A 14,045-nucleotide genomic window follows, 5' to 3' on the forward strand; every position below is an offset into this window, starting at 1 on the left:
GTAAAGGTTTTTCAAGTGACACCTATGGAAGATTTGGGGTAGCGTTTGCCACCGTTTTGCAGCCACAAGCAATTTTACATCTTCACAAATCTGCAATCTATTTATTTGATTTAGTTTCATCCTTTCTATTTTACAGAAAGTTTGGAGTTTTTACTTAAAAAAATACTGTAGTTTTAAGAGCTGAGCTAATATTATTATTATTATTATTATACAGGATTTATATAGCGCCAACAGTTTGCGCAGCGCTTTACAATGTGAAGGAAGACAATACAGTTACAATACAGTTCAAAACAGGAGGAGCTAGAGGGCCCTGCTCGTTAGAGCTTACAATCTAGAAGGGAGGGTCAAGTGAAACAAAAGGCAATAACTGTGGGGGATGGGTTGATGGAGAAAAGGAGGTACATTTGTTAAGAGTTGGTAGGATAGGCTTCTCTGAAGAGGAGGGTTTTCAGAGATCGCCTAAAAGCTAATAGAGTGGGGGATAATCGGACAGATAAGGGTAAGGAGTTCCATAGGATTGGAGAGGCTCTGGAAAAGTCCTGGAGGCGAGCATGGGAGGAGGTGATGAGTGAGCTAGAGAGCAGGAGGTTTTGAGAAGAACGAAGAGAGCGATTAGGTTGGTATTTTGAGACGAGGCTGGTGATGTAGCTGGGGGCTAGGCTGTGGATTGCTTTGTAAGATGTTGTAAGTATTTTGAATTTAATTCGTTGGGTGAGCGGAAGCCAGTGGAGGGCTTGACAGAGAGGAGCGGCGGACACTGAGCGATTGGTGAGGTGGACGAGTCTGGCGGCAGCATTCATGATGGATTGAAGGGGGGATAGCCTGTGTAGAGGTAAGCCAATGAGAAGGGAATTGCAGTAGTCGAGGCGCGAGATGACCAGGGAGTGAACTAGGAGTTTTGTTGCGTCTTTGGTTAGAAAGGGGCGTATTTTGGAGATGTTGCGGAGGCTGAGGCGGCAAGATTTGGACAGCGATTGGATGTGGGGTTTGAAGGAGAGTTCAGAGTCCAGGACAACACCTAAGACCTTGGCATGTGGGGATGGGCTGATGGTAATGCCATTGATATTGACGGAGAAATCAGGGGAAGGGGCACGCGGTGGAGGAAAAATTATAAGTTCGGTTTTGGATGGATTTAGTTTGAGGAAGTGGTGAGACATCCAGACTGATATATCTGATAGTAAATTAGTGATGCGTGAGGAGACTGAGGGAGAGAGCTGAGGAGTGGATAGGTAGATTTGGGTATCGTCAGCGTAGAGGTGGTATTGGAAGCCGTGGGAGGCTATCAACTGACCTAGAGAGGAGGTGTAGATTGAAAATAGGAGGGGTCCAAGAACAGAGCCTTGGGGGACTCCAACAGAGAAGGGAAGAGGAGAGGAGGAAGTAGAATTGTAAGAAACGCTAAAGGTGCGGTTGGATAAGAAAGAAGTATATAAGAAAGGATAATATTGTGTGACTTTAGTAAAAAATGCAACTACCATCATTTTATTTGATAAATCCTCTGCTTTTAGAAAATATAAAATGTTTTGGTGTTTTAAGTGTGTTTTCATGTAAAAAATGTGCATTTTAGCATATGTGCGAAAAACAAAAACATAAATGAATGAATCATTTAAAAAGGTTGAACAGTCATAGCACTTTTGGGACACTAGGAAGAGGTTCAGTATAGTTTTTCATTATTAATTAGAATCAGCTGTATATTTAAATATCATGAATTATAGCAAAAGCTCCATTTCTTTTTGTCACAACCATAAACAATATTGCCACATAAAATCAGAAACTGTTCTTTACAATTGCAGTATGCTGTCTGCTTTTTATGCAAAGCTTAGCTACCAGAGGCTTGCACACTCCAGCCTCTGAGCTGTCAACTTACAAGGCCATAACAAGCTTTTAGCCTAGGTAATGGTTTCAAAAAGGAAATACAAAAAGTAAATATCATGCTTTGACGCTGCCCTTTATTTGGAAGTGGCGCTTTCCTGGGTAAAAATTCTAGTATAGAAGCAAAGGCAGGGCATAAAAAAAATTAAAAGCCTGTACTAAAGGGTCAGCCTACACAAAATCTTTGCTATAGATTGTAGTAGTTTGCCAATTTAACAAGATTTTTTTCCTTTTTCTTTTTTCAATGTGTAATTATTTGCAATATATTAATGATAAATATCTGATTATGGTTTCCTTGCTTTTCAGGATTCACCTGACAATCCTATGCTTGGGATCAATGATGTTGTATCAAAAAGTATACAAATGTGCGACGCTGCCCTCCAGCCGGTAAGCATGGAATAAGAACACAAATGAGACCTATAAAAAATAACTGCAGCACAATTCACGATCTAAAAAAGGGCCTTGAGAAAAGGAGCCAAATCATTGCTTAAAACCAATGGCAAACATAGTCATCACAGGGCCTATGTGCGAGAACCATTTTTGGAACCCAATTTTACTAAGTGCCTAACTAACTCTGGATAGATAAATGATAGATACACTATTTCACCAAATGTTTTGAGATGCCTACCTTTACATGCACATGAACTTTAATGGCATCCCAGTCTTAGTCCGTAGGGTTCAATATTGAGTTGGCCCACCCTTTGCAGTTATAACAGCTTTAGCTCTTCTGGGAAAGCTGTCCACAAGGTTTAGGAGTGTGTCTATGGGAATGTTTGACCATTCTTCCAGAAGCGCATTTGTGAGGTCAGGCACTAATGTTGACAAGGCCTGATGCAGTCTCCACTCTAATTCATCCCAAACATGTTCTATTGGGTTGAGGCCAATCAAGTTTCTCTACCCAAAACTCACTCATCCATGTCTTTATGGACCTTGCTTTGTGCACTGGTCCAAATCATTTGGTGGAGGGGGGATTTTGGTGTGGGGTTGTTTTTCAGGGGTTGGGCTTGGCCCCTTATTTCCAGTGAAGGGATCTCTTAAGCCATCAGCATACCAAGACATTTTGGACAATTTCATGCTCCCAACTTTGTGGGAACAGTTTGGTGATGGCCCCTTCCTGTTCCAACATGACTGCGCACCAGTGCACAAAGCAAGGTTCATAAAGACATGGATGAGCGAGTTTGGGGTGGAGGAACTTGACTGGCCTGCACAGAGTCCTGACCTCAACACCTTTGGGCTGAATTAGAGCAAAGACTGCGAGATGGCCCTTTTAGTCAATATCAGTGCCTGACCTCACAAATGCGCTTCTGGAAGAACATTCCCATAGACACACTCCTAAACCTTGTGGACAGCCTTCCAAAAAGAATTAAAGCTGTTATAGCTATAACTCAATATTGAACCCTACAGACTAAGACTGGATGCCATTAAAGTTCATGTGCGTTTAAAGGTAGACGTCCCAATACTTTTGGTAATATAGTGCATGTGAGTAGAGTATGAGTAGAAATGAGTTGAGGGAAGGGTAAGAATAAGGGTAAAAGTCTTAAAAAAGGAAAATAATGTATCTAAGACTGGTAGGCTGCAATATATAACATTCTTAGTATTAAGTTGAAATATGCTTTAAACAGGCTTAGGGCACAAAGAAGGAATTAGAGGGATGCAAGTGCCCCAAAGATAACCAGTTTGACAGTCCAAGTCTACATAATACTAGGAAGAGTTAAGTAACAATGCATTGTATTTTGTAGAAATTGTCTTCGAGCGTGGTTGTAGCTGGAGGAAATTCACTACTGCCGGGTTTCACAGAAAGACTGACAAAATTAATTTACCAGAATACACCAAAGGTATGTTTTTCATTAATAATATTCTTTGCAAAGCCATATACTCTAAAGAAACAACTAAATAGTGTAGGCAGTTTTTGTGTTTGTACATGCAATTCCTGGTAAGTACGGTACATTTTGAATTTGACATTTGTTTTACCTTTTGCACAAAGTGATCCTCTAGCAGCAAGCACTCCATGAGCATTCAAGAGCAAAGAAATTATTTTCTATAATAAAACCTCATGGTTGGTTAATAAAAATACCAGACTGCTGCAACATAGAAATCCCAAATACTACATTTAAACACTAATCTTAATAAAAAAGTGCACTGTCTTTTTAAAAACTAAACAAGCTTATAAATAAATATCAATGATTTAAAAATGTTTCCAATCCACGCACATGACTCAAAAAGGTGAAAAATCAGTGAAAAAAGTCCATACTATGTACTTAAAATAAAATAAGTGAATCAATACCCATAATTGATAAAGGTGCAAATCTATAATTTCCAATAAATATTAAAGTGTTATTAACCCACAACAGTAAACATTGTGTACAAAGGCTGCTTCATTTTGTTTGTCATTTTCTTCCACTGACTCCAGAACATGTTCAGATAAGACAGAGCCTTTGGAGTCATGCTCAGTTTGGTGTGTTTTGCGAGAGAGGTTTTTTTTTTTTTTGGGAGAGTGCATGTGATCAGCACAGGGCCAATCAACAATGTCTAGACATGTCCAGACAGAGGGAAAGGAGCGCTGCAGCCTCATAGGACAGCTCGGTGCAGTATGAAAACTCCTCCTACAAGCTTCACCAGGAACTGATAGAAATCACAAGACTGCTATATACACTGCCGATGAAAAGGTTTTTAGCAGTTTATATTTACTTAAAAAAATTGCATTTTCATGTTCTGTGTACTGTGGGAGACCAGATATAGTGAATGCAGGTTCTAGGTTTAGTAACACTTTAAAGGAGCTGTGAAGTCAGAAGGTTTTTTTTTTTTATTATCTTAATGCATTCTTTGCATTTCAATAAAAGACCTTCTGGGTGTAGAAGCCCCCTCCCCAGCACCCCCTAATACTAACCTGAGGTCCATCTCTTTCCAGCGATGTCCATGAGTCCCTCGGCCACCCGGGACTGTCCCTCCTGATTGGCTGGGACACAGCCATGGCGTCATTGGCTCCCGCTGCTGTCAAAGTCAGTTAGCTAATCAGGAGAGAGAGGGGGCAGGGCTGAACAGCAGCTCCTTGTCTGAATAGACACACGGAGCTGTAGATCAGCTCAGGTGCCCCCATAGCAAGCTGCCTGCTGTGGGGGCACTCAAGAGGAGGGAGGGGCCAGGAGCAGCAACGAGGGATGCGAGAAGAGGAGGATCCAGGCTGCCCTGTGCAAAACCAACTGCACACAGAGGAGGTAAGTATAACATATTTGTTATTTAAAAAAAAAAAAAAAATATGAGACTTTACAATCACTTTAATAAATCAAAAGAATATCATAATTGTATCTAAAAATAAAAAATGTCATAATAAATGTTGATATAGTCTATATTGTAACATCCAAGGTGACTTTCAAGTGCTCTGCACTCAAATTAAATGTAAAAATGCTCCAGTGCTAAAGGTGCTTCTGAAACATTGAGACCTCTTACCAGACAGGAATGATTTTGAATTACAGAGATCACATGCACTTTATTTCCAAACAAAGGCAGACACTCTCACCATCAGACTTCCAATAGCTCGTGACCCCGTCAGTAGGATACAGCAGCGGTGTTCCCACAAAAGGAATGCACATCCTAGCCTCTACTCAAATCAACACTCTCCAGCATAGATATGTGTTAAAAAAAGGAAATAAAACATAAATAAAAAGAAATAATAAAAAAAAGCATTAAAAAGAAAAGTCTCATGGTGCAGTACTGTAAAAAGCCTCTCTTAATAAATGGTAATTGCACTTATATATACATATAAACAAAATTTACAAACGGTATATACAACCAAAAGCTCTGCCACGGGACCATCCAACGCTGCTGTGAGTGATGAATCACAGCTTTAACTCTCCCAAGTGTGTTTCTCCTTAATAGAGATGGCCTTGCGGTTCCCCTGGCAGTCGGTTTGTGGCAAACTTTGCTTGTTCGCGATTCGCCGAACATGCGAACATATGGCGATGTTCGAGACCGCCATATTAGTTTACATTGTGAAGAACTTTGACCCATGACCCATCCATCAGGTGGTACAGGACAGCCAATTGAGACATTTCTGCACATGGACATACCCCCTACCTTATAAATAGACCTGATCTGGCTGCCATTTTACATTCTGCCTTTTGTCAGTGTAGGGAGAGGTTTGCTGTGTGGAGCAGGGACAGATTGTCAGTGACACAAATCGCTAGCAAATAGGTCCACAAAAGTCCTTTTAGGGACTGGTATAGGTGCTTTTGTCAGTGTGGGGAGAGGTTGCTGTGTGGAGCAGGGACAGACTGTCAGTGACACAAATCACTAGGTAATAGGTCCACAAAAGGCCTTTTAAGGACTGGTATAGGTGTACTATTGTTTGGTGCTCAATATATAGGGGTTTAATACACTTATAATATACTTTCTAATATAGAAAGCATATTATAGTGGATTTGTATTGTGCAGCATTGTGACTGGTGAGAGGTTGCTGTGTGGAGCAGGGACAGACTGTTAGTGACACAAATCGCTAGCTAATAGGTCCACACAAGTCCTTTTAAGGACTGGTATAGGTGTACTATTGTTTGGTGTGCAGTATATAGAGGTGTAATACACTTATAATATGCTTTCTAATATAGAAAGCATATTATAGTGGATTTGAAGCGGGGAGTTATATAACAATATACTTACATAATAGTGTATTTGGGTACTGCAGAAATTTTGCCTCTTTCGCTGCGTTCCCTCTGCTACACACAGTGACAAACGTTACTGGGAAAAAAAGTATTATAACTTGTGTGATATACCAGTGGTCCCCCAAAACGACAGATTGAAGTGAGGTGTTATATAACAATATACTTTCATAATAGTTTATTTGGGTACTGCAGAAATGTTGCCTCTTTAGCTGCGTTAAAGTGGAGTTCCACCCTAAATTTATACTTACCTCCATCTTCTTGCTCCGGGTCACCTGAAAAACAAATGGATAATCGCATTTTTTTTTTTTTTTTACTTCGTATAGAAGAAAATATACTTACCTTACTTCCTTCTTCCTCCCCTCGGCGGCCACAGCCTGTCGTCACTTCCTGGCTTTGCAATGATTCCTGGGAGCTGAACGTCATCGCTCCTAGGAATCATTGCGCCTGCACCGGCCCCGACGTAAGCTCTGGGGCGCGCGCGTCATTCCCTTCTAAACAGCTTCTGGGCATGCCCAGAAGCTGTGGAGGGATGACGCAAGCACACCGGAAGTGACGGCGGGGCCGGTGCAGGCCCAAACAGGCTATTTGGCGTCATCATTTATTTACGCTCGAACATTTGGGCCACAGAAGCCTGCCTTTTTCTAGAAAAACGTGAGGATGGCATGATGGAAGGTGGAGTGGAGGACAATTGTGAGGAGAGAGGAGAAGGAGAAGAGGCTGGACGGTGAGAGCCTGGAGTGTGGTTTGTGGTTCTGACGGCGTGCTCCCACTGGGCTCGGTGATGCGAGTCCAGGTGCATTCTTAGGCCCCTTTCACACAGGAGGACTGTTCAGGTCCGCCTGTCCGTTTTTTTGGTGGATCTGAACGGTCCCCCCATGCATGTCTATGGGGCATCGGATGTCAGCGGAGACATGTCCGCTGGCGCTGACATCAGATCCATCAAATCTGGACGGATGGAAACTCTATTTTCCATCCGTCCAGCGGATCATCCCTAGGTGAGTGTTAGGCTTAGCGCAACTTATGCGTTGACTGCAAAGGCTCCAGCATCAGGGAACGCATAGACCGACAGGTGTCCGACTACATCGGGTTAACGGCCGATGTGGACGCTCTGAGAAGTGATAAACCCCTGGACTACTGAGTGGGCAGGCTTGACCTCTGGCTAGAGCTTGCACAATTTGAAATGGAACTGTTGGCTTGCCCCTCGTCCAGTGTCCTGTCCGAAAGGACGTTCAGCGCAGCAGGGGGGGATCGTGACCAATAAGCTCACTCGCCTAGCTCACGACAGTGTTGACTACCTCACATTTCTAAAAATGAATGAGGCATGGATCTTGTAGGAATTCAACACATGCGACCAGTAGACCATGTTTGACTCAAATTCCTTATGACAGGCCACAAATATCCGCCACCACCCATAACAATTCATGGTCCCTGTCTTAAGTAAATACAGCGGCATAAAAGGCCTTTTATGTCCGTTGAATGCCTAATTGCTACAGTCTGTCCCTGCTCCACACAGCAACCTCTCCCAACACTGACAAAAGACTTTTGTGGACCTATTAGCTAGCGATTTGTTTCACTATACAGTCTGTCCCTGCTCCACACAGCAACCTCTCACTACACTGACAAAAGACTTTTGTGGACCTATTAGCTAGCGATTTGTTTTACTAAAACTCTGTCCCTGCTCCACACAGCAACCTCAAGCCACAGAAAACAACGTTTTTTGCTGTCAGGTGAATGCCTGTTGGCTAATTTTTGGGGCCTGTACTGGCCGACACTTACTTCTGTATCCTGTGAATGCCTAATGTACTTCTAGCCACAGAATACAACGTTCTTTGCTGTCAGGTGAATGCCTGTGGGCTAATTTTTGGGGCCTGTACTGGCCAACCTTTACTTCTGTATCCTGTGAATGCCTAATGTACTTCCAGCCACAGAATACAAAGTTCTTTGCTGTCAGGTGAACGCCTGTGGGCTAATTTTTGGTGCCTGTGCTGGCCGACACTTACTTCTTTATCCTGTGAATGCCTAATTATTCAGACTGAAATTGAAAATCAATGGGTCTGTAAACGTTCCGCTAAATTGTGGAATGGATGCAGACCCATTTTACAGACGTGTGAATGGACCCTATATATATTTGACATGTATTTACCGGCTGCTGTCAGTTCTGGCTGATTTAGGAAAAAATATATTTTTTTTTTGCTGAAAAAAAAATAAAAAATTTATGGCAACTTTTCCAATAGCAATACTTCTGGTATGTCCGTGTCCATGCTGTGGGACTATGTGTGCACAGCTAGTAAGTATTTTGTGGCTGCAAATATGACTTGCAGATTTTTCATGTTCGCCTGCCATTAAAATGAATGGGGCCCGCCGTGAAACTGCGGTTCGCAAACATTTGTGCGAGTTTGCACAAACTGTTCGTGAACTGTCCCGGCAGATGTTCGTCCATCACTACTCCTTAATAGACATCCTCTTGAATTGGAGACTAGCTAATTAATATTATTATTAATTATGGGCATTGATTCACATGTTTTATGATAAGTATATGATATGGAATTTTGTTCACCGATTAATCACCTTTATGATTCACATGCATGGATTGGAAAACCTTTTAAACCATTGGTGTTAATTTAGAATCTCGTTTGATATTTAAAGAAACAGCACACTTTTTTATTAAGAGCAAAGAAATTACAACAGGTTGTCCTCAGCTGTCTTCTTGCTCTGTTCAGGTCCCCTATCTGCCACAGGTCTCCATGTTCATGATAGTGGAGTGACGGCCACAGGGATTAACCACTTAAGCCCCGGAGGATTTGGCTGCTCAAAGACCAGGGGCTATTTTGTGATTCGGCACTGCGTGACTTTAACGGACAATTGCGCGGTCGTGCGATGCTGTACCCAAATTAAATTGACGTCCTTTTTTTTCCCCACAAACAGAGCTTTCTTTTGGTGGTATTTGATCACCTGTGCGATTTTTACTGTTTGCGCTATAAACAAAAAAAGAGCGACAATTTTGAAAAAATAACAATATTTTTCACATTTATTTTATACGAAATTCCCCCCAAAAAATGTAAAAATCTAAATTTTTTAACATTTTAGGCCAATTTGTTTTCTGCTACATACAGGACCCTCTCAAAAAATTAGCATATTGTGATAAAGTTCATTATTTTCTGTAATGTACTGATAAACATTAGACTTTCATATATTTTAGATTCATTACACACAACTGAAGTAGTGCAAGCCTTTTATTGTTTTAATATTGATGATTTTGGCATACAGCTCATGAAAAACCAAAATTCCTATCTCAAAAAATTAGCATATTTCATCCGACCAATTAAAAAAAAGTGTTTTTAATACAAAAAAAGTCAACCTTCAAATAATGATGTTCAGTTATGCACTCAATACTTGGTCGGGAATCCTTTTGCAGAAATGACTGCTTCAATGCGGCGTGGCATGGAGGCAATCAGCCTGTGGCACTGCGGAGGTGTTATGGAGGTCCAGGATGCTTCGATAGCGGCCTTGAGCTCATCCAGAGTGTTGGGTCTTGCGTCTCTCAACTTTCTCTTCACAACATCCCACAGATTCTCTATGGGGTTCAGGTCAGGAGAGTTGGCAGACCAATTGAGCACAGTAATACCATGGTCAGTAAACCATTTACCAGTGGTTTTGGCACTGTTAGCAGGTGTCAGGTCGTGCTGAGAAATGAAATCTTCATCTCCATAAAGCTTTTCAGCAGATGGAAGCATGAAGTGCTTCAAAATCTCCTGATAGCTAGCTGCATTGACCCTGCCCTTGATACAACACAGTGGACCAACACCAGCAGCTGACCATCACTGACTGTGGGTACTTGACACTGGACTTCAGGCATTTTGGCACTTCCCTCTCCCCAGTCTTCCTCCAGACTCTGGCACCTTGATTTCCGAATGACATGCAAAATTTGCTTTCATCCGAAAAAAGTACTTTGGACCACTGAGCAACAGTCCAGTGCTGCTTCTCTGTAGCCCAGGTCAGGCGCTTCTGCCGCTGTTTCTGGCTCAAAAGTGGCTTGACCTGGGGAATGCGGCACCTGTAGCCCATTTCCTGCACACGCCTGTACATGGTGGCTCTAGATGTTTCTACTCCAGACTCAGTCCACTGCTTCCGCAGGTCCCCCAAGGTCTGGAATCGGTCCTTCTCCACAATCTTCCTCAGGGTCCGGTCACCTCTTCTCGTTGTGCAGCGTTTTCTGCTAAACCTTTTCCTTCCCACAGACTTCCCACTGAGGTGCCTTGATACAGCACTCTGGGAACAGCCTATTCGTTCAGAAATTTCTTTCTGTGTCTTACCCTCTTGCTTGAGGGTGTCAATGATGTCCTTCTGGACAGCAGTCAGTCTTACCCATGATTGCGGTTTTGAGTAATGAACCAGGCTGGGAGTTTTTAAAAGCCTCAGGAATCTTTTGCAGGTGTTTAGAGTTAATTAGTTGATTCAGATGATCAGGTTAATAGCTCGTTTAGAGAACCATTTCATGATATGCTAATTTTTTGAGATAGGAATTTTGGTTTTTCATGAGCTGTATGCCAAAATCATCAATATTAAAACAATAAAAGTCTTGCACTACTTCAGTTGTGTGTAATGAATCTAAAATATATGAAAGTCTAATGTTTATCAGTACATTACAGAAAATAATGAACTTTATCACAATATGCTAATTTTTTGAGAGGGACCTGTATGTTTGGTAAAAAAAAATTGCAATAAGCGTATTTTGATTGGTTTGCGCAAAAGTTATTGCGTTTACTAACTAAGGGAAAGATTTTTGTCATTTTTATTGTTTTTTTTTTAAACGAGTAATGGCGGCGATCTGCGATTTTTTTTTTTTTACGGGACTGCGACATTGCGGCGGACAGATCGGACCCTTGACTGACATTTTTGACACTTTTAGGGGTACCAGTGACATTACTACAGTAATCAGTGCTATACATATGCACTGTTATTGTAAGAATGACACTGGCAGGGAAGGGGTTAATTTTATTGGAGATGCAGGGGTTAAATGTGTCCCTAGGGGCGTGCTTCTAACTGTAAAGGGGTGTGGCTTTTCATGTAACCACAGAGACATACGATCCTACATAGCAGGATCGTCTGATCTCTGCAGTTACACCAGGGAGAATGACAGGCGGCTTTGTTTACATCAGCCGCCTGCCTTTCTCCCTCTGCAGCGGACGATCGCGGGTTTCCGGTGGACATCCGAGCCACCGGTCACTCGCGTGGGGATGACAGTGAACGAGCGGGGGGCGGGAGCGCGCCTCCCACGGCGCACGCTCGCCCCCTATTGGCTCGCGGGCGAGTAACGTATATCGTCACTTTGCCCAGGAGGGGCTGACCGCCGCAGTACAGTATATGTACTTGCGGCGGTCGGCAAGTGGTTAATATCAGGGTCTGTAATTTTTCCAGTGGATTAACCAACAGACTATAGGAGAGCTGCTGACAGTGAGTCTACTGTAGAATGTTCTTCACCATTATTCATCAAGATGTTGCAATGTCTTAAACAATGTCTTCTTAATAACCGGAATAGCATCAGACTGGCACTCCAACAAGCACCACCTGAGCTTGGCAGGCTGCTCAGAATGGAGGTGGTGGTTCACATGTTTTAAACAACCTTCATGAACAGAACTAGGAAAACTGTATTGCACAACTCACCTCACATCCACAACTAACATTTCAGGCGATTGCCTAAGAAGGGCCTGCAGAAGGCTGCTTTCTTTAAATGGGTACCAATCCCGGAAAAGGTCCTCCTGGAATTTCCGGGAAGACAAAAAAATAAACTGGTGCCTCAAGAGAAGGGATCATATCTTCAAGCAGAAGCATCCATGATACATGGGGAGGATGGATGGTAGAGCCTAAGAGACTGGCTGCACAAGAAAGATTGTACTTGTAGGCACTGGCCACTATTACTCGAAGAATTTTGTCAGTCAACCAATACATGGGATCTGTAGCCCTGATTAACCCATGTGTACCAATACTGTTTAACTTTAATCCACATATATTTAATCTCATTATCATAATAAATTACATGCATGGTTATAGCACCTTATTACGGAAAGGTTTCTTCACAGTAAGAGGTATGAAAATGTGGATAAGACTCCATCCAGAGGTGAATCTGACCAGCTCAGTAGATTGCTTGAAAAAAAAAAAAGGCTTGGATTATTTTCTAGGTGTACATAATATAAGTGGGTACTAACATTTATAGGTAAAGTTGATCCAGGGAATATCTCTCGGGGGATCAGGAAGGAATTTTTTCTCCTGCTGTAGAAAATTGGATCATGCTTTGCTGGGGTTTTTTGCCCTCCTCTGGATCAACTGTTTGTATAGGATTGTATGGTTGCGTTTTTTTTTTTTTTTTTTATATTGGGTGAGCTAGATGGACTTGTGTCTTTTTTCAACCTAACTATGTATTGTGCATTTTTTCCCAGAACACAAGGTTAAAGGTATTTTCACATAGCTTAGTACCGGAGAGAAGGAGGCTTAGCTCATGGATTGGTGGTTCTACAATAGGTGCTTTGGTGAGTAAATATAAGGTTTTATATGTCCTCTTGCTGAAACATTTATTATAGTTTTGTCTAAAGGTCTGGAACCCGCTGAGCATGACTGGTTATGGCACGCTTCACACTATGAACCACGTGAATTGCACAGGAACCACACCGCATTCCTGTGCAATTCACATGCAATTCAGTGCGGTGCAATTTGAGCCTATTCATTTTGGGCTCCAGTGGGATCGGCCACCCAGCCGAAAAGCCACAACACCTAAGTGGCAGTCACCCCCTCTGAACAAGGTTTTCTGATACTTTCTGTGCCCTGTGCTAAATTAGCTGCTCTGAGGCAGAGTAGCTGAACTGCGTGCTGTTTAGGCTGCAGTAGCCTGGAAACACATATGGCTGTGTGCCAGAAACCGGCAAAAAGGCACCCGTGCATGTACAGGCAATATGCAATGTCATTATTTACCCGTAAGGCACCAGTCTGCTCCTCTTGAGCACCACTACTGCAGTGTATTAATCTGTCTTGTAAAAAACAGCCTAGCAACACAAAGCACAAGGGGACACTGTAGGGCAGGGATGTCAAACTCAATTTCATCATGGGTCACATCAGCATTATGGTTGCCCTCAAAGGGCCAGTTATATCTGTAAGATTAAATATCCAGAGCACACCATCCCCTTACATAAGATGTCAAGAGCCCCCCCACCATCAGAAGTCAAGAGTCACCCACCCTTCCTTACATCACAATGCACCCCCTACCTTGTGCTGCTGCCAGGAAGAAGATGCATGTGGACCTGGGAAGAGGAAAGTGCAGGGTCTGGAGGAGGACCAGAGTCAGCTTCCAGAGTCTGCTGAATGCAGAGACCAGGAGAGTCAGAGGCAAGGTGGTGATGCAGCTGCACAGAGAAGCGCAGAATCTGGCAAAGGAGTGCTGTCCTCTCTGCTTCCGACTATTGAGACAAGGTGGGGGCAGAGACAAGGGGGGTCCCACAGCTGCAGAAGAGGTGCAAGGGCCACATG

The 14,045-nt window shown here is 42.7% G+C and overlaps 1 protein-coding gene across 1 annotated transcript in view; it reads left to right on the forward strand.

Annotated features, from left to right (window-relative positions):
• Window positions 1–14,045, forward strand: part of LOC309549044 (actin-like protein 6A) — a 61,135-nt gene that overhangs the window by 45,828 nt on the left and 1,262 nt on the right. The window contains exons 11-13 of the mRNA XM_082249005.1: window positions 2,179–2,259; window positions 3,612–3,707; window positions 12,965–13,054. Coding sequence (XP_082105131.1) covers window positions 2,179–2,259; window positions 3,612–3,707; window positions 12,965–13,054 — 267 coding nt within the window. The remainder of the gene's footprint in view (window positions 1–2,178; window positions 2,260–3,611; window positions 3,708–12,964; window positions 13,055–14,045) is intronic.

The sequence above is a fragment of the Pelophylax lessonae genome, assembly GCF_965119305.1.
Source record: "Pelophylax lessonae genome assembly, chromosome: 3".
Classification (NCBI taxonomy): Eukaryota; Metazoa; Chordata; class Amphibia; order Anura; family Ranidae; genus Pelophylax; species Pelophylax lessonae.